Here is a 23,232-nt window from a genome sequence, read left to right on the forward strand (position 1 = left end):
ATTAATCTACCACACAGCTTTGTGAAGCATAAAACATTGCACAGTAAAAGTGATTTATGGTCAAACGTGTCTGTAGTACTCTATTGTCCTGTACGTGACAGGCAAAGCCATTTTACATTCCCTATCCAATTCTTCAGTTTGTATGAATTTGGAATTGTTAGGAGTATCACTGCACAGGTTTTCCAGGCAAGACAACATTTTTTGGTGTTGAGACATGTAGAAAACCAAAAGAAAGATATCCCAATTACTTACAACCTCAGTGGCTGGTTCCATGCTGTAGGCCAGCAGACCTCACGCTGTTTGCTTATATACTAGCAGCAGGAGGGATAAGAGCTTCCTCTCCCAGCTGTGCACGTGCTCACCAGGATGCATGGAGATCTCAGGTAGTAGTCACATACTGCATTTTGCTCCTCTTGGTCACCTCACACTAATGATCACCACCAGATCAAAAATAATCTGATATTTCCAGTTTGTAATAAGAACTATAACCCCTCCCACTCTTCCTTCTCCATTCACTGCATATAATATTTATTAAATTTATATAATCCTCCCCTTAAATTGTGATAACCATATCTGTATCCAATTGCTCTTTCTCCCTCCCCACTTCTAGGACTTGGCATGTTCATTTCATTACTTAAGGGGAAAAATTAAAAAGAGCAGAAAACCCTAAAAAAAAAGTTGTGTTTTTTTTTTTTTTAATGCCAGTCCCAGCAATTCCACAGAAGCATTACAGGAACTCTACCACGCAGAATGTCGTCATCAAGTTACCCAGAGGTATAACTTCAGTTTTTTGTTAGTCATCAGTACCACATGTGACTTTGGTGTATTAGGAATATAAAAGCCCCCAGAACAACACAGTACTGTACACTTCATGCAGGGGTCTACTGTTGAGATAATTGAGAAATACAATAGAAGATAAGCAGTTTTAAATTGTAACTTATCTGCAGTAAAAGGCAGAGAATAGAGTAAATGTTAATAGGGAAATTAAATTGATTTCCTAAGCTATTTTCGTAACTGCTCCAAAATTTGTCCTACAGCATACTCAAACAATGGCATGAATACAGCCTCCTTAAGGCAAAAGTCACACTCCAGCGACATCATATTTCAAGTAATTTTTTTCTATCAGGACACTCACAGCTTCCTACTATTTTTGTGCAACTATTGACTTTGCTGACAAATATATTTCATTAAACAACTGAATTTTGTCTTCATTTTCTCTCAGCTACGTATATGCCCTACTAACAGTGCTGCTAATTACTTCCAATACCATCTTCTCATGGTAGACAAGACCATTTTGAGTATATCATCTCTTCTAGAGCCCCAAACAACCTCTTCTAGAAGGAAAGAGCTGTTCATAATATTGGCACCTGTAAAGCAAAAGCAAACACCCCACTGTTTAAGTAGAACAAGTATAAAACTAATCTGACACAACGTACCCACAAGAATAAGCTTACTCATTCTCCATATTCTTTAGCTGCCTTCCAAAGAAGGGAAATAAAAATTATCATAATCCATATTATGCCATGTACAACACAACAGAAGTGCCTGGGATTTGTTGTTAAAATCTCAGTGTCTGCAATGGAAATTCAACATCTTTACACCCTTTACTGTTGAATAATTTAAATTCAGACACCATCATCGCTCAGCTTATAGAAAAGATTCTTCACCCTGCAGGACCCATGGAAGAATCCAATTCACCAATTTCAGTACTGCACTCTGGCTGATTTTGTTCAGTTATCACTACTTCATTCCATCTTTCACCTCTATAGAGAAGATGAGGATAAAGTGCAGTACTTTGTTCTTTCTAGAAGCTATAATTTAAGTTGAAGCTGGGGGCAAAGCTAAGAGTTAATAGATTTACAGGGGGCTTTTGTTTGGTTTAATGCACGTACTATTAGCATTTTGCTTTCTTCAGACTACAGCCTGTGATTACCAACTTGAATGTATAGTACTTTACTCCTTCATTGTCTTAACTGTTAGTAGGAAAGCCTCTTTTAAATTTTACATTCTAGAAGTTTTGCATGCACCATGATTCACCAGCACTAAGTAACAGAGGGTAAGAGACTCAGCAACACAACTGTGAAAATAATAGGACAAACCATACCAGTGTCAAGAAATTGGGCCATTTTCATCACTGGTTACAGCAGCAAATCTTCACAAGTTTAAGGAGTTAAATGCAAAATTACCTCATTTTAGGATTAGTTTTTGGTATTATGTTTGACCTGCACATCTTAACAAGTTCCACAACAGTTTTATTACTGTACTAAGTTCAAAATAATTAAGTAAACACTGCTGAAACAGCTCTTCTTTGAAATGAGGAAGGTAACTAAAAGATAGTTTTAACATCAGCTGATGTTTCAAGACAAACTCGAAGCAGTAGCTATCTGCATATAGCCTGCAGAACTAAGACCCCAATTTTCATTACTTCATAGTCCTTATTACTTTGATAGTCTTGTAAAAGCGATAAAAGCACTTAAAAACCATCCAAAACTTAAACGTAAGATTTGATACGTAAAGGGCAGAAAAATATTCTGGCCTATAGAATTTAACAAGGCTTCAGCCTTGTTGAATGTATAAATCCTGTCACAAAGTAATTAATTCCAATAGGGAACTGCCCTTAATGCTTGTAGCAAGAGGGACACCATACAAGCAGGTGGAGCCCTTTGCTCAAACAACAAGATATAGATAACTTTTCATGCTGTATTGCTTGCTGCAGGCTGTAGACCTCCAGAACTGGGGAAAGCACCATTTAAGCAAACGAAAACGAAAAGCAAAGAGGACAATTTGAAAGTATATTCTAGATTACTATAGAGGAATAATCTCCAGATTTCTTCCTAGGTTCAATTAGTTAACCAAGACAGACACCATAATAAGCTCAAGTAGCCCTAAAGTAAGCAAAACATCAGGCTGGCTTGAAGCTGGTATTTACAAGTGTTACTCAAGGAAAACTAACATGCTTTAATCAACTATAAAGTTTTCCTACAGATTGTCTCAAGACAGCTGTATCTTATATGCTGTAAAAGTAAACATGACTAATCACACACTATATAGCACTCAGTTGTGTTGACACAACTGGAAATAGCAGTATGTCACCCCTCCCCAACATATCAACACATAGCATCAAAGGCTTACAAATTGAGATCAGCCCTTTCATGTTTAGTGTTTTCACCTGCAGAATTCACAGTTCTTTGCAGAAATACAAGAGCTGAATTTTCAAAATACATACTTATCTTCTTCACTGACCAGACATTCCAACCAGGACACATAGCTGCTTGTATTTTGTCCAGGTCATATTAACTCTTAAGGAAAAGAAACCCAACCAAACAAACCACAAACCAAAACCAAACCACCAAACACACACACCCTAGTTTGTTAAACACTCTCTGCCATCTAAACTTTTAGGTACCCATTCTTCTGGTATGCACACATTTTTTAATCATCTAGTCATACAGTATGAGTCAAGAGTCAGGAAATCCAATTTTCCGTTTTAAAGAGTTACCTGGAGCAGCATCTTGTTTGGACTTTCCCTAATCAAGACATTTATCATCTTTGTTAGCTCTGACTTTGTTGCAGTCAGGATTACCTACAAAGCATAAAGCATCCCTCCTTACCTGTCACGATCTTTCACTAGTTTTCCAGGTGCTGACTATACTAACACCCACCCAAAATCTCAACCACGTACAAAAAAGCCAGGTGGCGAGAGAGGTGGAGCTTGGGCATACTCAATGGAGCTCACATGGGCTCAACTTATCCTTGCAAATCAGCACTAACACACACATAAGACATTTAATACTGTTATCTACTTTATATGAAGTTTATATAAAGGAGAACAACTTCAAGAAGAAAATAGTTAATATTCAGTTCAGGTGAAGTTCTGTCTAAATCAACTATTTTTATTGCACCAAGTTTCATTCAAGCAGTTAGACATCAACATTAAAGAAGAGCATGCTTTCAGAGCCCTCCCAAAGGAAAATGTCCCCTTTTTCCACAAATTAAGTCCTCCAAAAAGTACACTGCTAGTACTCAGTTAAACCTCTTGACTCCCTGACAGGTAAAACACTTCAACACTACAGGGAAACTTGATAACTTCAGCAGTTAGAAACATGAGAAAAAAATCTCCTTCAGCTGACCATTCATAGTCACATACAGTGGCTTCATACTTTGTCTCCACAAACTACTGAAAGCTGCATGCAATATTCTAAACTACTTGAACAGTAAATCTTACCTGTATTAAGTCTTTCAAAAAAGAGAAAGTGAACTACTAGTCTAACTAAGAGGTATAAGCTTTCACCAAATGAATAGAACAGAATGTAAACTTCTCTGAAGTACCCTCTGATGTTTTGTTAAACATCTGTTTTTCCCACTTCACTTCCTGTTCTCTCTTTCTCTCCCTCCTCCACCAGACAGGAAATTGTCTTGACAACAAATGAATCAGCTAGAAGTGGAGCTAAGCAGCCATCAGCTGATTCTTCATTGTTTACAGTCACAGACACCTCAAAAAGCCCGGCTACTGTTTTCTTTCTAAGTGACCATAGTTGCTCCAACTTCATTTCATTTAAACAAACATTTAAACACAATGGAACAAGCTGTTTGAAGAGCTAGGTACTGATTTTCATCAAGATAAAGAAAAAAAAAATCAAACCAAGATATGCTTTCCTCAAAGTAACTGAAATCATAACAACACATGCTGCAATTGTAAAGTCACAGGATCTACTAACCTTTTATTTCTAGGTTCACCTTTTGACAAAAAGAAGCCAGCCAAAGAGAAAAAGCTCTAAATAAAATCCCAAACAGCAATACAAATGCATTTGCTCTTTAGAAGCCCTCTGGAAAAGCAACAGTATTGTTCATGGTGTATAGCAGCCTCTATATTCTTGTAATGTGCTATTAAAATGCCAACTCCACATTAGTATTACTGCATTTTATTTCTAAACTTCTCTTCCCTCAAGAAAACCTAACTCCTATCAACACAGAGATTGTGCGAAGTATTTCAAGTTTGAAATTAGTATTCAACATAGGCAGCTTCTACAGAACCTGACCTATTTTATGACTGTTACAGGACTTATATTTTGTCAGTTAAGTATGTTTAACAAAGTTTAAGCATTCAGTACACCAAATATTAGCCTAAATACTTTTGGGCTTCCTATCTCATTCTAAAAAAGAATAAAGAAGTTCAGATTAGTATGACATTGGAGATAGCATGCAAGCTGCTTAAAGTAAACAAAAAAAGAAAACAAAAACTAGACAACCAACTCCAAAGTGAAAGATTACACCACTACAATTAGTCCAACTATACAGCTCTGAAAGAGTTCAAGTGTGCCTCTTACCACAATTGCATGCGGAGAATGCACTAAGGCCTTAAGTTCATTCAGGTCGTTCTCAGCCTGCAGAAATTGGCATAAGGGGAAAAAAAAAGTATATAAGGAGAATGGATTTTGAATTCTCTCACAGATACTATAAATTTAAACAGTGGTTAATACAGTCCTATAAGCCCTACGTTACCTTATCCCATTCTCCTTCCATGACATGATTGCGGAATTTGGTAGCAGAAGGATGTTCTAAACGACATCCTGACTCTTGCATGAGAAGATCAACAGTCTGGCTGCAGGAGAGATACAGTGTAAAAAAACCCGACCAGTTTTACCCTCACAAATATACCGCCTGCTATGATAACAGTTAACCATATTTAAGAGTAACTTCATTAAAGAATACTATGACCAGATTCAGCCGCTTGTCAAAAAAAAAAAAAAAAAAAAAAAAGACTGTCTTGGTTGGCTGAGACAGGTAAACAGCTACCTGTATCTAAAGCAAGCTGTCAAGGAGCTTGAAAACTTTGCTGAAGTACCATGAAGTACGTGACTTACCAGCCACCACAAACAGCCATCTCTGCACAGAAGAAAAACTTTATGAAGATACAGACTAGAAAGCTGTTAGCTAGTGCCTACTGCCCCCTGCCCACCCCCCCCACCCCCCAAAAGAACGCAGAGAGCTACTGCATCTGCAACAGGCCTAACTTTTTCTCCTTCATCACATATTAAAACACTGGCTCCTTAAAATAAAATAAACAAACTCGGGAACCTGTAGCCCTCCCCCTTTTACACTAAAAATAGCTTATTTACTGTGGTGTTGTCTATGAACAGTCACGAGTTGTCTGCTGCTGTAAACTTGCCTCTTGTGTCAGAGGCAATTTATTTTATGTGCTAAGTTCTTTATAATTGACCCACTCCACAACATTTTGAAGACTTCTTTTGTGGCAGCTGCGTGAAGACTTCACAGGACTTCTTCCAGCCTCCTTCCAAAATTTACGAGGTGTTGGCTTTAAGCTTTACTCACAGAGTCAGTGTTGTGATTGAATACTTAAGACTTCCCCCACTCAGCCGGGCGATTATTTTCCCTATTCTGATTTTTAGGAAAGGGCCAACATGCTCCTGTCTGCTCGACGGGTAAGATTACCATGGAGAACGGGTGTTCTGCAGAGGAGGCCTTCAGCGTGCGCGGGGAGGAGGGTTTGCGGAGCCAAACCAGAGGCCCCTTGCGCTGCAGCCCGGCCTGCGCTCACTTCCTCCGAGCTGACAAACCCTATCTTGGAGCTCAGCTGCAAAAAGCCGCCCCCCCCGCCCGGCTGCGGGCTCCATTATGTTTACCCGACAACTTCTCCCCCACTAACGCGTTGGTATTGATCTACCCTTATCGGTGTACGGCTCGACTTCCATATTGCCATCGCTGGCGGAGAAGGCTCCCGGCCTGTCCCTTCCAGACACCCAGCCTGGCCGGCACAGGCTCGGAAAAACACATCGCCGGCTCCATGTTTTTTTGGCGAGCGGGCCTGCCCCACCGCTCCGCCCCGCTGCCCGGCGCCGGGCTCTCCCCGCGGGGGACAACCAGCCTGCGGCCGGACAGGTTCTGCCACAACCCCCCCACCCCCGCAGGTCCCTTCTTCGGAGCCCCCCGCCCCGGCTGCCCACCCTCCGCGGGGACCACCGGCCTCCCGCGACCCCGCGCCGGACGCTGCCGCCCCCTCCCCGCGGCGGGGCGTGTGTGCGGGGCCCCCCCGGCCCCGGGGGGCCCCTGGGTGCGGGCGGCCCGGCCGGCGCGGGGAGGGAAGAAGCCCACCCCCGCGGCTGCGCTGCCCCTCGCCCACCGCGGCCTCCCGGCCTCGGCGGCCACTTACTTGAGGCCCAGGCCGTGGAGGTGCTGCCCGATCAGCCGGATCACGTCCTCGTCGGACTGCGAGAGCCGCTTCTTCTTCTTCAGGGCGCTGCCGCCGCCGCCGCCCCCCAGCTCCGCGGCGGCCGGGCCGGGGCCCCCGGCGGCGGGCACCCCGTTGTTGACGCTAAGGCCGCCGGGGCTGCCGCCGCCACTGTTGGCCGAGGGCAGCAGCCCGTTGGCGTGGGCCAGCTGGTCGCCGGCGGCCGTGCCCGTCGAGGCCTCGCCATTCTGGGCGCCCAGGCAGCCCAGCTCCGGGCCCGCCGGCCCCTGCGACGGCTGCTGCTGCTGCTGCTGGCCCCCTCCTGCCCCGTTGGCCTGCATGGCGCTGCTGACGCCGCTGCCTCTGAGCGGGGCGGCGGCGGGGGCGAGCCCGGCGGGGAGCGAGGGGGACTGGGACGAGGTGAGGCCTGCTCTGCCCGCGGAAGCCCCGGGCTCTCCTGCTCCCTCCACCGCCGCCGCCGGGGAGGCCCGGGCTTTCTTCCGCGGGGGCGGGGAGGCTCCGCCGGTGTCCGAGTCGGAGGAGGAGGAAGCGGAGGCCAGAGTTTCCTCGCCGAGAGCGGCCGTGGTGGGAAGCCGGGGGGGCGAGGAGGGGGGAGGCGGGGGTGAGGGGAGGCGGAGCGGGGCCCTGTGCCCCCCGGGGGTCCCGGAGGCAGCGCCGCCGCCCGCTCGGGGCTCCCTCTGGCGATGGCGGCCGCCGCTGCCCTGAGCCCCCGCCCGGCAGCCCCAGGCGCCCGGCCCGCTCCGCTCGCTGCCCGCTGGGTTTGTCTCCTCTGAGCCCAGCTGCAGCCTAATGGAGTCCGGGCCGGGACGTCACAGGAAATTCCTATACTGCCCCCTACACACACTTCCGCCGCCCGGGGCGGGGGGTGGGGTGCGGGCCCCGGAGGTGCCGGGGGGCGGCGGCGGGGCAGGCCCCAGGGTCGCCGCCGGGGCCCCCCGGGTGGCCGCCGCCCGCCCCGCGCCGCGCCCGCCCGGCCCCCGGGCCAGGGGTCCCCGCCGCCGCCTGTGGGGGCCGGGGGGTCCTGCCCGGGGGGTCCCGGCCCCCTGTCAGCGCCGGGGCGATTGCTGGACGGCGGGGGCGTGCGAAGGTGCGGGGCGGGCAGCGCGGACGCGTGAGGCAGAGCGGGGTTCCCGTGGTTTCCTGAAGCAGTCTGGGGTTTGGGTGTTGTTTTTAAGAAAAAGGACAAATTCTTGGTGAGGTCGCGTCCTGTCGTTGCCCAGGTCGGTTACTGGAAGGTTGGGACCCGCTGCTGGCCTTGTCTTTCATAGTTGCCCTGTGTTCTGGCATGGAAGCGGGAGGAAAGTGGCGTGTTTGCCGTAGATCCTCCCAGGAATGTCGGGAGTTGGGGCATGCTTGTCAGGACGGGCTGTAGGGAGACACTTGGGTGTTCTGGAGCTCCCGGTCGGTGCCCCGAGGTGTCTCCTTGCCAGCCCCGGCTGTGCCATGGGCAGCAGACTCCCGTCCTCGGCCAAGACTCGGGTCAAAAGCCATAAGATGGGTGAAATCCCAGTCTTTAAAGATAGTGTCTTGGAACAACACCTTGTGTGTTACTTGGTTTAGAGCCTAGAATTTTCATCTTTGGGATTCTCAAGCTTTTCTCCAAAACCCAAAGGGAAACAACAAAACTTTTTTTTTTCTTTCTTAATGAAACCTGAGATTAACAACACCTGATCATCTTCCCCTTGAGAAGCAGAGGTTTTAGGAGCACTTGCTGTTAACCGACTTACATTACAATGGTAGGTTTGGGCAGTAGTGCTTGCTTTCAAAGGAACTTTGAAGAAGTCTGACTGAGGGAAACCGTGGGCCCAAGACCGGTGGAGAAGTCTGTGGAGAGACAAAATCCATGGAAGGAGTGAAACCAGAGGAGATGAGTGCGCGGAGGCCGGGCCAGCTGCAGCAGATGCTGTACCTTGGCCCTGCTTAGAGGCCTCAAGGTATCTGACTGATACCAGCCAAAGCACTCGTACACCAGACGGAGAGGCTGGAAAGAGCTTTGTCACTCAGTGCTGCCCAGGTGTGGCTGTAGGGTTGAATTCAACATTGGTGTCATGGTGTCACCAAAACCAGGACAATTCATCTTCCAGAGAGAGGATTCTGTTGATTTTGGGTTCCTTAGCTCACCAGCCATTGCTGGAGAACACAGTGCTTGTGCTTAGCCACTTCCCCACTGCCATATCTCCTCTCGTCTCCGTTGCTGTCTTTTCAGCATTCTTGATTTCTTCTTCCTCAGTCCTCCCCTCCCCAGGTGCCATCACTGAATCTGTAATTCAAAGGTTTGGGTAAAGATGACAGGAACAGTACAGAGAGCAGCACAGACCCTGCAAAGGCACCTGAAAGTGAACTCTGAAGACCAAGACTGTGTTTTCAGGAAGGTGAAGTTGCCCATTGTTCTTTCCTGCCCTGTGCCTCAGTGTCCAGGGCGGGGGTAAAAACCCCTTCCCACCATACCAGTTTGTGCCACTGTCCCTCCAGCTTCTTGCCCTGCCGTGCTGCTCTCACACCGCCTGGAGAGCTGGGCCTTGCCTAGTCAGTCACTGCCTTTGTCGCCTGCATGTAGCCTGCTGCTCCTGTCCAGCTGGTACTCCACCAGCTCCTGTCTTGATAACTCCTTGAAGAGCGTATCTGCAATGAAAGAAACCCAGAATCCCTTTTCCTATAGCTGCATGGTATCATATGGGGAAGTGGCTCCATATACCCATCTGTGGCAGAAAAGGGTCTTACAGGATTGCAGTTTCCCCTGTTAATTTTAGTTAAATACTCTCGGGGAGTAAGAGTAGTTTGGAGCTGAAAAGGACCTAAAAGATAACCTTGAAGAAGTACCTATTGCTGCATAAATTGCAGTGAAAGTTCTTGCCCCCCTTTCCTTCCTTGGGGGAGGAAATATCCCAGCAGAAACACAAAGAACTGGAGGAAGAAGTTCATTACTGCTGGGATGGCGCAGGCCCCGGCTCCTGTGCCAGAGCAAACTGGGATGAGACATCTTAAAGTTTCTCAGGATCCCAGCTGACACGAAGGTGTGGAAGGGGAATGATTCAGAGTCCCAGGTGTAAAGAGTATGCCTCAGCCTGACCTTAGCCCACATGTAGAAAGTTCCTGGAGCAGTTCCTGCACCTTTCCTGTTTTGTCTCTTATGGCTTTCCTAGTCATAGGGAAGGTTTTTCCTTTAACTAGTCACCAGGAGGGGGGCTTGAGAGACAGCTCTGTGGCTAGCAGACCTTCCTCCCTATGCTGCAGCAAGCAATTCAGACAGCTTCCCTTTGTATAGACCAGGGGTCCTCAAACTTTTTAACCAGGGGGCCGGCGCGCGGATGAAGTGGCAGGCAGTCATCTGTGGCTGCTTGGTTTCCCCCCGCAACCCCCGGCGCGCGTGCGTGTGTGTCTGTGTGTGTGTCTGTGTGTGTGTCTGTGTGTGTGTCTGTGTGTCTGTGTGTGTCTGTGTGTCTGTGTGTCTGTGTCTGTGTGTCTGTAAATACTGGGGGCCAGATTGAGGACCCTGGGGGGCCGTATACAGCCCGCGGGCCGTAGTTTGAGGACCCCTGGTATAGACTCATATCGTTAATAGAAAAACATTGCAGAAATACTTCTTAGTTATTGTGAAAGTTTAGAAGGCCAAAGAGACCAATCACACCATACCAAAACCAACCGATGAAATGACCAAGTGTAGAATATGTTGAACAAGTGGTATCTTTATATGTAAGAAAACTGTCTTGGGACATTTAAGACTAAATACAAATGCTTGAGAATCAAGAAATCCATCCCTTTTCTAGGTCTGCAAAGTTAAAAAAAAGACACCCTTGAATTTGTCATTTATGGGCTGACTAGAACTGATAAAACTGGCTATTTTCTTTCTCTCTCTCTCCCTCTCTTTTTTTTTTTTTTTTTTTTTTTTTTTAATTTTACTGTAGAGAAGAATGGGGCAGAAAGTCCAATCTGAATAACAGGAAGGAACTAATTCATTAATGGGATGGGTTTTTTGATAATAACCGTATGAGGCTGCCTCTGCAGAGCTGAAATATTACAAAATATTAGAGAAAATCCTGCAGAGATGGATTAGCAGTTGAAGCTGCATGATGAAGGTAATGAATAGTTTGATTCCCTCCTATCAGGTGTATATATGTATACTTTTCCTTCTGCATCAAATTTGAGGTTACTGGAAACAGACCAACTAACAACAAAGAACAAAGGAAGAAATAATAATTTAGAACAATGGCATTTTCTGCAGTACCAGCTAAATAAATGCTTGAACAGGCACCTGCATATGCTTGCAACTTTCAAAAGATGAGCTACGGATGAAAAACAACCAGCTTCCTTAAACAGCGTTTCTAGAAAGTATTCAACAGCTAGAGGATTTGTAAGCAAATTACACTACTTCATGCAGAGGATAGTTGGTATTTTAGTAAAGGAATGGCATATGGAAAGCCAAAGCTTGGCTGGAGTTGCAACTGGAAGAGAATATGAAGGGCAACCAAAAAGGGCTTCTACAGGTACATAGGTAGCAAAAGGAAGACAAGGGAAAGCATGGGTGGTTGACCTGGTGATAAAGATCAAGGAAAAGGCTGAGATGCTCAAGGTCTCCTTCACCTTGGCCTTTACCGGAAAAAAAATCTTCCACATCTCCCAAGCTTTGACGGCTATTAGCAGAGTTTGGGGTAGGAGAAAAAGACTACCTACAGTAGACTAGGATCAGGTTGAAGTCCACTGAATCAAGCTGGCCATATACAAGTCCAGTGGGCCAGGTGGTGTGCATTTGAGTGTTGAGGGGGCTGGCCAGTGTTAGAGTGTGCTCACTCCTTACGGCATTTGAAAGGCTGTGGCATTTAGAAGACTGTCGATGACTGAAAAAAAGGCAAATGTTAAGCCTTTTAAGTTCAGTTATGCCTGACCCAGCATCACTGACTTCAGGCTTGGTGAGCAAGAGCAAGGCAGAGTATGCCATTTGTAGCTGGTTTGTGTGGCAAGGGTTTGGTAGCAGGGGGGCTACACGGGTGGCTTCTGTGAGAGGATGCTAGAAGCTTCCCCCACATCCAACAGAGCCAGTGCTAGCCAGCTCTGAGATGGACCCACCACTGGCCAAGGCTGAGCTAATCACCGATGGTGGTAGCACCTCTGCGATAACATATTTAAGAAAGGAGAAAAAAATCTGGCAAAACAACTGCAGCTGCAGAGAGGAGTGAGAATACGTGAGAGCAACAACCCTGCAGACCTCAAGGTCAGTGCAGGAGGGGGAGGAGGTGCTCCAGGTGCCGGAGCAGAGATTCCCCGGCAGCCCGTGGTGAAGCCCACAGTGAGGCAGGCTATGCCCTCAGCCCGTGGAGGTTAGTGGTGGAGCAGATCCCCACCTGCAGCCCATGGAGGACCCCACGCTGGAGCAGGTGGGTGTCCAAAGGAGGCTGTGACCCGTGGGCAGCCCATGCTGGAGCAGGCTCCTGGCAGGACCTGTGGCCTCGTGGGAGACCCACGCTGGAGCTGTGCATTCCTGAAGGACTGTACACCACGGAAGAGCTCCATGCTGGAGCAGTGTGTGAAGAACTGCAGCCCTTGGGAAGGACTCACATTGGAGAAGTTCATGGAGAACTGCCTCCCATGGGAGGGACCCCACACCGGAGCAGGGGTGTGAGAAGGAAGGAGCGGCACAAACATGTGAGGAACTGACTGTAACCCCCGTTCCCTGTCCCCCTGCGCTGCTCGGGGGGAGGATGTAGAGAAATCAGGAATTAAGTTAAACCTGGGAAGAAGGGAGGGATGGGGGGAAGGTGTTTTTTCCTAATTTGAGTGGTAATAAATTAAGCTAATTTTCCCCAAGTTTACTCTGTTTTGCCCATGACAGTGATTGATGAGTGATCTTCCTGTCCTTATCTTGACTCACGAGCCTTTTGTTGCGTTTTCTCTCTCCTGTCTGTTTGAGGAGATAGATATCAACCTGTCTGGTTGATACAGTGGCTTTGGTGGGTACCTGGCACTCAGCCAGGGTCAAACCACCGCACCATTTAACCTTGACTTTATTAGGGCTTTTGGTAGAGTCTTCCTCAGTAACCTTAAAACTGGGGAATTGTGGACGGGGTGGGCAGACTAGGTGTGTGAAAAACTGCCTGTACCACCAGGCTGGAAGGGCAATGCCTCACTGGTTTGAAGTCTGGCTGATGCCCAGTTAAGGGGGAGCAGGGATCGATACTGGAGCAAGTCCTGTTTGATATGTTCATCCGTGACTCAGGAGGTGGGACAGAATACACCCTCAGCAAGTTTTCAGCTGATCTCCACGTCAGACTGGGGACATCAGTTGACATATTGGAGGCCACACCTGCCATTCAGAGTAGCCTTGGCAAGCTGCAGGAATGGGTCAATGACAACCTCGTGATGGTCAACAGAAACAAGTGCAAAGTCCTGAACACGGGACAAGCTATCCTCATACAATGCTACAGGCTGAGAGCCAACTAGCTTGGGAGTAGTCCAGGAGAAAAGGGCCTGGCTGTCCTGGTGAACAAAAGAAGTTCGTCATGGGAATTCAACACCTACACGGCTGCATTATTGATATACCTAGCAGGTATGTGCTCTTGCGCAGCATTGGATATCCACGGTCCAGTTTTGGGTCCTCCAGCATCAGCCAGTTCAGCAGAGGCTGCTACAATGGTAGGGGCTGGAGCACATGATGTACAAGAAGAAGCTGAGGAAGTGGGTTTGGCTACACCAGGATCAGATTAAAGCATTCACCCTCCTGGAGGGAATTATAAAGACAGCACAAGGCTTCCCTCTCAGATGTGCACCAACAGGACAAGAGACAACAGGACAAGAAGTCGCACCCAAAGAAATTCCAACTGGGCATAAGAAAACAAAAGTTCAAAGTGAGAATGGTCAAGTCCTGGAACACGTTCCAAGAGTGGCTGTGGACTTTCTGTCCATGGAGATACACCTAGACCAGTCAAGTCTTTGAGCAACCTAGTTCCCCTTTGAAGATAGCACTGTTCAAAGCAGGAGGTTGAACCAATGACCTGCAAAGGATCTCACACAACTTTGGTTTTGCTCTGATTACAAATACAATACCTAGAAGAATCCCTGTGGTATGGGGGGAACAATATTGGTGACTCAATAATTGCCATGTCTCAGGGGTTACTGATACCGTGTCCCAAAACTTTAGCAAAACTTTAGCATGTTGCCTTGTAGATGAGCTCATGTAGCAAGGATAAGGGCACTAGTGTTATTGTTGTAACCTAATTAAATATTAGGTAATCACACTCTGTCTTCTGTCTGCCAAATTAATGTACATACACTGATGTTGACCTCCGCACTCTCCTAGGCAATCACAGCATGGCATGATAACAAAAATAAATGTCAGAAAGTGCTGAGGATCCCACGTGGTATGGAATGTCCTGTTTAATACGGGGTGTGTCCTCTTATTATATGGTCAATACAATTTCTCATAGGAAGAGCATACATGGCACAGCTTTCCCTGCATTTGTGTTGCCATAGTTGTCTTTCTGGATGTGCAGGACACCGTGTATTGGGAGCAGTCAGACCTCTCTGCATGGGCAGATAAAACATGCATGTACAAGAGGTCTGATTCCAGACCGGTACTTACTGTGCAACTGCTCCGAGCATGTACAGCAAGACAATATTGCATGTACTGTAATCTGTCATCACACTTGCTTTGCATGCATGATTTATCTGTCTGGGACTACCCTAGATATCAGCGTGCAAAATCTGGCTATGCATACTGTGGTATATCTGTCCTTTTCAGATATTTTAAGAAGTTACATGTAGCCAGGAATTGGAAAGATGATAGGCCACCATGTCAGTGCTTCAAAGAGATGTTTCCGCACTTGCAACAGACAGAATAACAGCATGCCTGTACTTTTTTTTTTCCTCTCCACATCTTGGTAGGCATAAATATTCACTCTAATACTTGCTAAACCCCCTTCTGACCATTGTGTGCAGCAGGAGCTGGCAGGTATTCCACAGACAAGCCTAGCACTGATTTTGTCCCGTGGGGCTTTCCAAGCCCCTCGTTTATAGTGTCTCCTGTAGTTTGTGTTCCTTAATATTAGTGTGTCGATTTCTGAGATGGGTTATCACTGGTTTTATGTGAGATTAGATTTATCCTTCAATTGTTGCAGTTATTTTACTTTTCCTGCTGGACCGCTCCCCTACCTTTTAGTTCTTGCTGGCTCTCAAGGCAATTGTTATTTCAAGCTTGTTAATTGTGTCTGCCAACTCCCACATAGCTCCTAGAACCTAACCCTGTGTGGGGTAACACACCACTTTCTATTGCCTATCCATTGAATTAGGACCTGCCTCTCCCAGGATGACAGGTACACTAGTTCTGTCTCTCTGTTTTTTCTGGTTTCTCTAGAGGGTTATATTGCAATGAGCTCTTACACCTGGAAGTAAACATTCAAGACTGGGCATGTAGACTGTAGTATCCCATATCCACTCTGGAATGGGCAGAGAGGGGAAATTATTACGTAATCACCAGCAGATTACTTCTTAATGTTAAGCTTGTGAATAGCTCCTTAGAGCCCTGGGATTATTTAGTAATTTTTTTCCCCTTCTTAATCAGGAATATATATTTTTTCCTAAGTCCATGTTAAAAAAAAAGCAAGTGTACAGCCAGACCTGCTTACTTGCTTTGGACAAGAGATTAAATGTTACTGTCACAAGAATGTCATTGCACTAGTATTTAAGTGCCCCTTATTTTATGGGAAATCATTAGTTTTTGTTGCAACTGTATCTTTGCTTGAAATACGACTTTCTGTACGAGCTTCTCCATCCTTGTTGGTGCACAGTATTTACATCAGAAGTAAAGAGCCACAAAATTAGAGAAAAGATTCCTTCATGTGGCTCCACACCTTTACATAGCAAAAAGTCTTCACTACTTCATCTAGTTTGTAACTGTTTTTCTAGTACATCAGCTCTGGCACTTGCTCTCATACTTAAGACCTTATAAAGTTTCAAATAGCTACTGTAGTAAAGAACCCAAGACACCACCAATAACCCAGCACAGAAGTAATTCTTTTGCATGCTTTTTTTAAAGAGTGGCCTGAGATACAGGAGGGACAAACAGAGTTATGACACAACAGCATAGCGCAGTATTGAAGGCTGATCGCTCAAGCTCTCAGGACACTCAGGCAAGACAGAAGTTCCTTCTGTAGCTAACGGCAAGCGGTAAGATGTCAAACCCATGTGATCTGATGACCTTTAAATGTTACATTATGATTTCCCGAAAAGTTTATTCAGATCCTTTTCCAAAGGCTCCTAGTATCTTACAGTTTAATTTTTTTTTTGGTCTTTGACTATTATATTTGGGTCTTCCGTATTAAACCAAACTAATTTCTTGAACAGAAAGTATAACATTCCCCACATTTTCTGAAATACTTGGTTTTTTTGAAGGGGGTACAATCTGTGGAATATAGGCATAGATAGTTTTTACTGACGCTTGTCTGGGGCAACTAATACACTTTATTTGAATCTTTGCCTCACAAATAATATAGTAATTTCAAATACATGTGGATTAAACCTTTATGCTTTTGTGGCTTCTCTCTTAAAGGAGAGTGCCAAGAGGGTTTCTGAAGCATGTTGTGGTAGGTAGGCTTTACTGACATTGATTTGGCTGCATTAGTCATTACCAGATTGACTAATGGGAAGGACACCCTATATATTGTCATTCCTATTTTTATCCATCAGCACAAGATGATACAACATGCTCAGTTACGTCTGTAGAATTTTCGAATTAATTCTTAGTTTTCTATAAATACTAACACATTTGTTGTAAGCACCTCCTAGTTAATAGCACTTCTTCAGAAGGCCACATCTGAGAGAGGAGCGTGTCCTGCTGCATACACTCAGAGCTGGGAGGCACAGTGGGAAGTAGTTCCAGCTGGAAGGAGGAAAGGGAAGTTTTGTAAAATTAGGATCAAAGGCTTGGGGTTTTAAATATTTCAGTGCACATGTAGACATACTTCCGCAGGTAGTACTATTTGCTGCATTTTCACAGTTGGAAGCTGATATTATGAATTATAACAAATCTGTCACCTCGAAGTAGCTAACTATATTGCATGCCGTGGCCACTCAAAATGTCAGTGTGTGGATAACTGGCTAGCTGAAAAGGGTCACATAGACATAGTCCAGCTGGCTGGACAAAAATGCACATCGCTCTCAGCTTATCTGAAGTAAAGCAAAAATATAACAGGAAGATTGCAGTGGGAAAAGAATGTTGCAGGTGGGAACAGATAACTACAGAAGAGAAACTAGAGGCAGGCTTGATATTTAGGCAACTAACCGATAATGAGCTTAACTTTTGTAATATGTATGAGCTAATTATAACAAGGCATAAAAGGTGACTGTAAGGGACAATAAACGAAGTCTGCTGATCACTCATATTGAGTGACTGTGTCTTCCCTCTGTCGCGACAAAAGTGCACCCTGAAATGAGCTCAGGATTTCTCTCCTAAAAACAAAGGGTGCTGTCCCTGAAGCTAAAAGAATCCCCATGTGTTGTTAGAAGTCTACTGCCAAAGACATGTAGTGCCAAAGACAGCTGAACAGAACAAATTTCATTTTGCCAGGAGCATTGACACAAATGCAAAGTAGGTAGCTTGATAAATCTGCTCTGCTGTTACTCTTGTAACAATGGTATTAGCAGGAAAACCTTGATGGAACTTCATTTTTAAAAAACATGGTTCATGATATTCACCCAGCCTGACTTTATACATCTCTAAGTTAAGCATTTAGCTCAAGCTATTTCTCTAGGCTTCCTCTGGAGAGATGGAGGCACCTACGACGGTGATTCATCCCAGATACTTACTTTAGGATGAGATGAATCATTCCAGCATTTTTTTCCATTGACATTAGGGGGAGCCTAGCCCAGCTACATCAGGCTACATCACCAACTTGTAGGCGAGTAGAGTGAAAAGAGATGAGTTCTGTCCTAAATTCTACCACTGTCATGGTAGAGTTGAAAATACAAACAGTGTCACCATGGGTGACAGATGCCAACATGCCATCGACAGCCGCAGTAAGTTATGACAGTTAAACCCATATTACTGGGAGGCCAACCTGCGGCTCATCAATCGTGTGCAGCTCAGAAGCTGAGTTGAATCCATACTGTCACATCACTTCTTGGTGATCTGGCATCATCTGTCTTCAAGGTCATAATGGTCCCTAATACTCGGCTGTGGGAGAATACTGGCCAGGAAGGGATGCTGAGGGCAATACTGACAGATCACCTGAAGAAGAAAGCAGGTGTTTAAGGACATCCTCAGGAAAGATCCTAGGATGACCTTCAGGGATCTTTGAGGATCTAGACCTACTACCTTGAAGCTACTCCCAGGGCTTGCCATCCTCTTGACTCTTCAGGGTATGTGCCTTGAGACTCTTGGGCCTAGCTAGGCTCCAATATATGCAGTTCGTTAGACAGTAAAGAGTAGTCACTGCTGCTCAGTTAGTTTTGTTGCTTTGAAAATATGCACATTATTAAACTATATTAAATATATAAATATTATTATACTTGCACAAGAACAAAAAAGAAGATGAAAGCTTAATAACTTTTACTGATTAAATGCAGTAAGCATTCTGAATATACAAAACTGCCAGCAGTTTCTTATTATTCCCACCATCTCTTTTCCTTTGTAAGAACAAGAAAAATCAGCTTTCTCAACAAAACTTTGTAATATGCCCTTTTGTTCACTAAACCCATTGAATTTTCATATTAGTTCTTAAATTTTGTAAGGTCACTGACGCTGTAACATATATAACATATACTTGCAACATTTTCTTTGGCAATATTTGGTAGTATTATTTCAACATTGAGAAGAGACTTAGGATCATCCTACTTCATTGTTATAAAAGCTTGACCATGCAGATACCTTAAAATGTCTGGTACCAACACATTATGACTTTGTTGCAGTTCTATGAGATATTTGATGCTAAAACATCCTTAAGCTGTCTTCTACACAGAACTAATATATTACTGTACAACTTGGTTTTATCATTCATTAAATATTAATATTTTTGATCGATTTTTTAAACAAAATATATACCCACTTTTATGTGAAAATAAGATTATGCTACTTTACATATATTCTGAAGTTTGTCATAGGAATAACAATTTTAGCTATGCCTTTCAACACCTTTAATTTTTTTTATAATTTTACCTACTAACCTGTATACATAGAAACAATCATTTAAATTATAAATAATTTAATGTATGTAAAAAACGCAATGGATAATTAATCTGAATTTTTTCAGCTACAGCTTTTCTGAAAACAATAAGTTGAGGCAGATTCAGATTGTCAACAGAACTGCTTCCATGATTTTGCTTTTGAAACAAGTCTTTTTGAATAATACTGCAATGTTATTGCACTATCAGGTATTTTCCAAACATAATTAAAAAAATTCATTTTTTAATGAAGCCTTCTAGAAGGCTCAACCTGCTGAATTTTATGTTGGGATTTTGTAATCCTTAGGGAACAGTGCTGCTCCATGTTTCAAAAGGGAGCATTTGCAGGGGCAAGGCAATATAAAGCCTCTGAATTGGGGAAGTTTTGCTGCTTGGATACACATAATCAAAATAAGATGTAGAAATCCTGTCTTCAGTGGTATTCAACCTGTGCTGATTTATGCTTTTCTTTTCTTAATCAGTGGACATATATCAGTCTTCTCATTTCTAAAAAAATTTTCATCAAAGGTTGTCACATTGAACTATAATTTTTATTTGTCATTACATTGGATTTCTCTTTGTTCAGATCAGGCTGTAAATTTTTCTTTCAGTTTTTTTAGAGGTTTGCATAGGCAGGAAAGAGTATCGTATTGTTCTGAGTGACATTGACATGCAAATAAATAACACTGAAACTTGGAAGAGTGTTAATTAGAAATTATTATAACCTGATGGACCTGACTTGGCATTATGGTATCTTGACAAACTGGCTTTTTATTCTTACGCGTGTCTGATTTGTGTTTGCGGTGGGAAGCTAATGATTTCATGGAATTGTTTGGCTTAATCATGTTTTCTTTACACTGCAGAAGTTTTATGTGAGGAAGAATAAGTAATACCAGAGTGAGGTTCACGGGGTATGACCCGTAGTAATTACCCCAGATAATATTTGGTATAGATTTCTATTTTACTAAGTTCAGGTAGATGATGTATTGGGCTTGTTATTTGTTTACTTAAATGAGATGTATGTTGGTTTAAGACTGGCTTCTACCTGTGTAATTCTACTGGCTTCAGTGCAGGTTTTTTTTGTAATTCTTATTGGTGTGAGGTCACAGTAAGGTCCACTGAAACAAATTAGCATTTATTGAATGATGTAATTCATCAACAACAACATAAGAGACTAGTTGTTGTAACTTCTGATCACAGTGCCACCATTGCAGCTCTGCAGAAGAGCAATTTAGGTGGCTGTGAACAAGAAGGGCCACTGTGTCTAGCTGGACTGGAATCTCACTGAAAGAGATCCCTCAGTTAAAAGAGAAGCAGATCTTATCTTTACATCCATATGTTCTACATAGACATCAAAAGGCTATTTCTTAAAGTCTTTGAAGTGAGATGGGTCTAACATTTGGCCTACTCCTCATTCCAGATGCCACAAGGACACTGGGCTGTGGGCTGGGGCTATGGAAGCCACAGCTCTCCCTCCTTAGCCTGCCTTGCCAGCTGCTGGCCGCACTAATTAGCTGGGGTGGAGCGCCCTGATGACACACCTATACAGCATCTTGTTTTGGAGTTAGCTGGCAGGAGTGCTGCGCTGAGCTGTGCAGTCATATCCTACATTTAGCCATTGGTTTATATGAGTAATATGTCAGGTAGCTAAACCAGAGTTATTCAGAATGTGTAGCACAGATGATGCAAATACCAAACAAACACTGTAGGACCCTGCGCCGTGGCCGGGGCTGTGTTCAGTAATTGTTGGTATGGTGTGGTGTGTGGGGTTGTGAGCAGCACAGGAGCATTCTCGATATATCATACTGTCCTTTTTGCACCTCCTCTTCTTCATAATTTTTTATAATATTTCAGGAAGAATTCCTGGAGGTTATTTTTTCTGTTTCCCTAGAAAGGGATGTGGTAGTAGCCACAATTCAACATTACGTTACATTGCATTACTTACAGTACCTAAACACGATATTTTTAACATCCGTGTACTAGTAATCCTTAGAGGCCCAGGCAAAGTGAACCCTATTTTTGTGGATATTTAGTACAAGCATAAAATGAACGTGTGTCTAAGCTTACAGTTTAGAAAGAGGAGACAAAATGGGAAGGTAACATAAACAGAACAGTCTGAATAGGGGGTGTTCCACTGTAGGTTTTTTGTTCATGTTGGCATCAGCCTTTCAAACTATTGGAAGGGAAGTTACCATTGAGATGTAACTTGTGATGGGAAGGGGAAAGGGAAGAAAAATGGTGGCACAGTGGTGTGAAGGGAAAGGGCAGAAAGAATAAATCTGAATCAGAGAAGCTTTTGGTAACTGACTTCATAGAAAAAATACAATAGCAAGGGGAGAAAAAGTTCATGGTCAAGTCACATGAGGAGTCAGTCCAAAATTTCCAAATAGGTTGCTGGTGCTTGCTGGCAGCTTTTAACTTCAGCTGGAAGAAAAGAGCCTCTTTTCTCCACAAACCAGAATAATCTGTAACGCTTTTCTCTTCCAACTCAAGTGACTTGTGTTAAGGGAGCAGCTTTCAGACAAGGACCCTGGACTGAATCCTGTTTGGGTAGAGTGGAAGATTTCCAGCTGTATTTTAAAGCACCATTCACCTCTTGTGTCTGAACTGTTAATTTGCAGTGGGGTCACTCCCAACTTACACTACTGCTAGGACATTAATGGTCTAAATAACTGCACCTGCTATGTTAATGAAAGTATGCGTAATAGCCCCAGTAATTTAGAAAATTAGGTATTGTGTTGGGGTGGGGAGGAGGAGAGAAGGGTATAAGGGGTAAGAACTTGGTCAAAAGAAATATAGATTTCAGATCACTTGCTGTATTGTTGCCACAGTGTTATCAGTGCTACTTGTATAATGCTTTCAGTATTTTACTGGCTGTATTCAGCTTTGCAGTTGAATGTGTTGAAGAGTGGGAGGGCTTTTTGAGTAAGGAGAGAGGGAATTGGAATAACGTTAATAAAAGAAAAAACATCCCCAAATACTTTCTATTTATTTGCTGGCAGTGTTTTAAGATTGTGAGGTTCATTTAAGACCGATCCCTCGTAGAAGATAGGCCATTAGACATCCTTGAATCATAAAATCACAGGAAAACAAGACTGGAAAGGACTTTGAGCAATCCATTCCTTGCTCTGGTCTGTGAACATGTATACCAGTATGATTCCTAATAAATGTTTGTCTAACCTGTTTTTGAAATCCTTCACAGCCTCCCCAAGCAATCTATTCAAGTCCTTAACTATGCCTACTGTTAAAAAGCCATTTCTAATGTCTAATCTAAACCTCCCACCTGCAGTTTACACCCATTACTTTTTATCGTGCCATGCTGGGCATGAAGAACAGCTTAATTCTCTTCTTTGTATCCATCTTTTATGTGTTAGATAATGCTTACATTCTTCTGAGTGTGCCTTTTGCATACATCTGGACTTGGACGAAAATAGGTTAAAGGCAAAAATGGGGAAAAAATACATTTCTGGCTGACAGTCATTTCAGTCATTCAGTCAGCAAGTGTCTGAAATGGAGGAGCTGGAAAACCCTGGGCAGGGCAGGGTGATTTGCTTAAGGCAAACTGGGGCCCTAAACATAGTGCACGAGAGAGAGGCTGGTGCCTGCCATGTGTTGCACATCTCTATGACAGTGCCTGTTTGGCATTTCTGTCTCACCTGCCCATGTCTCAGCCTGTATCTCTCACCCATCACCTGAACTGTGGCCAAGAACTGTAGGTGCTTCTGTCAAGCCCGATTTTCAGGGATTAAGTTACTTCTCTGCTTCCATTTTTAGCTCTCTCCATTTCTGAAGTCAGAGGTGGGTAAGCAAAAGTAGGGAATGAGAAAACTTGAAATGTGGCAGCAGCTACAAGTTGCCCAGTTGGTAAGGATGGT

At 44.3% G+C, this 23,232-nt stretch overlaps 1 protein-coding gene across 3 annotated transcripts in view; it reads right to left on the minus strand.

Annotated features, from left to right (window-relative positions):
- The window catches only part of WDR26 (WD repeat domain 26), a 33,121-nt gene extending 25,165 nt beyond the window's left edge, over nt 1–7,956 (minus strand). For 2 of the 3 annotated variants that reach the window (XM_055816534.1, XM_055816532.1), the window contains exons 1-3: nt 7,172–7,956; nt 5,503–5,602; nt 5,328–5,384 (exon numbers count right to left, since the gene is read on the minus strand). In XM_055816534.1, the coding sequence (XP_055672509.1) occupies nt 5,328–5,384; nt 5,503–5,602; nt 7,172–7,530 (516 nt within the window). In that variant the 5' untranslated portion in view covers nt 7,531–7,956. The remainder of the gene's footprint in view (nt 1–5,327; nt 5,385–5,502; nt 5,603–7,171) is intronic. The other variant, XM_055816533.1, reaches the window with a different exon arrangement.
- Nucleotides 7,957–23,232: the final 15,276 nt, after the last annotated feature.

This window comes from Falco peregrinus, chromosome 11 (genome assembly GCF_023634155.1).
Source record: "Falco peregrinus isolate bFalPer1 chromosome 11, bFalPer1.pri, whole genome shotgun sequence".
In the NCBI taxonomy this organism is placed as follows: domain Eukaryota; kingdom Metazoa; phylum Chordata; class Aves; order Falconiformes; family Falconidae; genus Falco; species Falco peregrinus.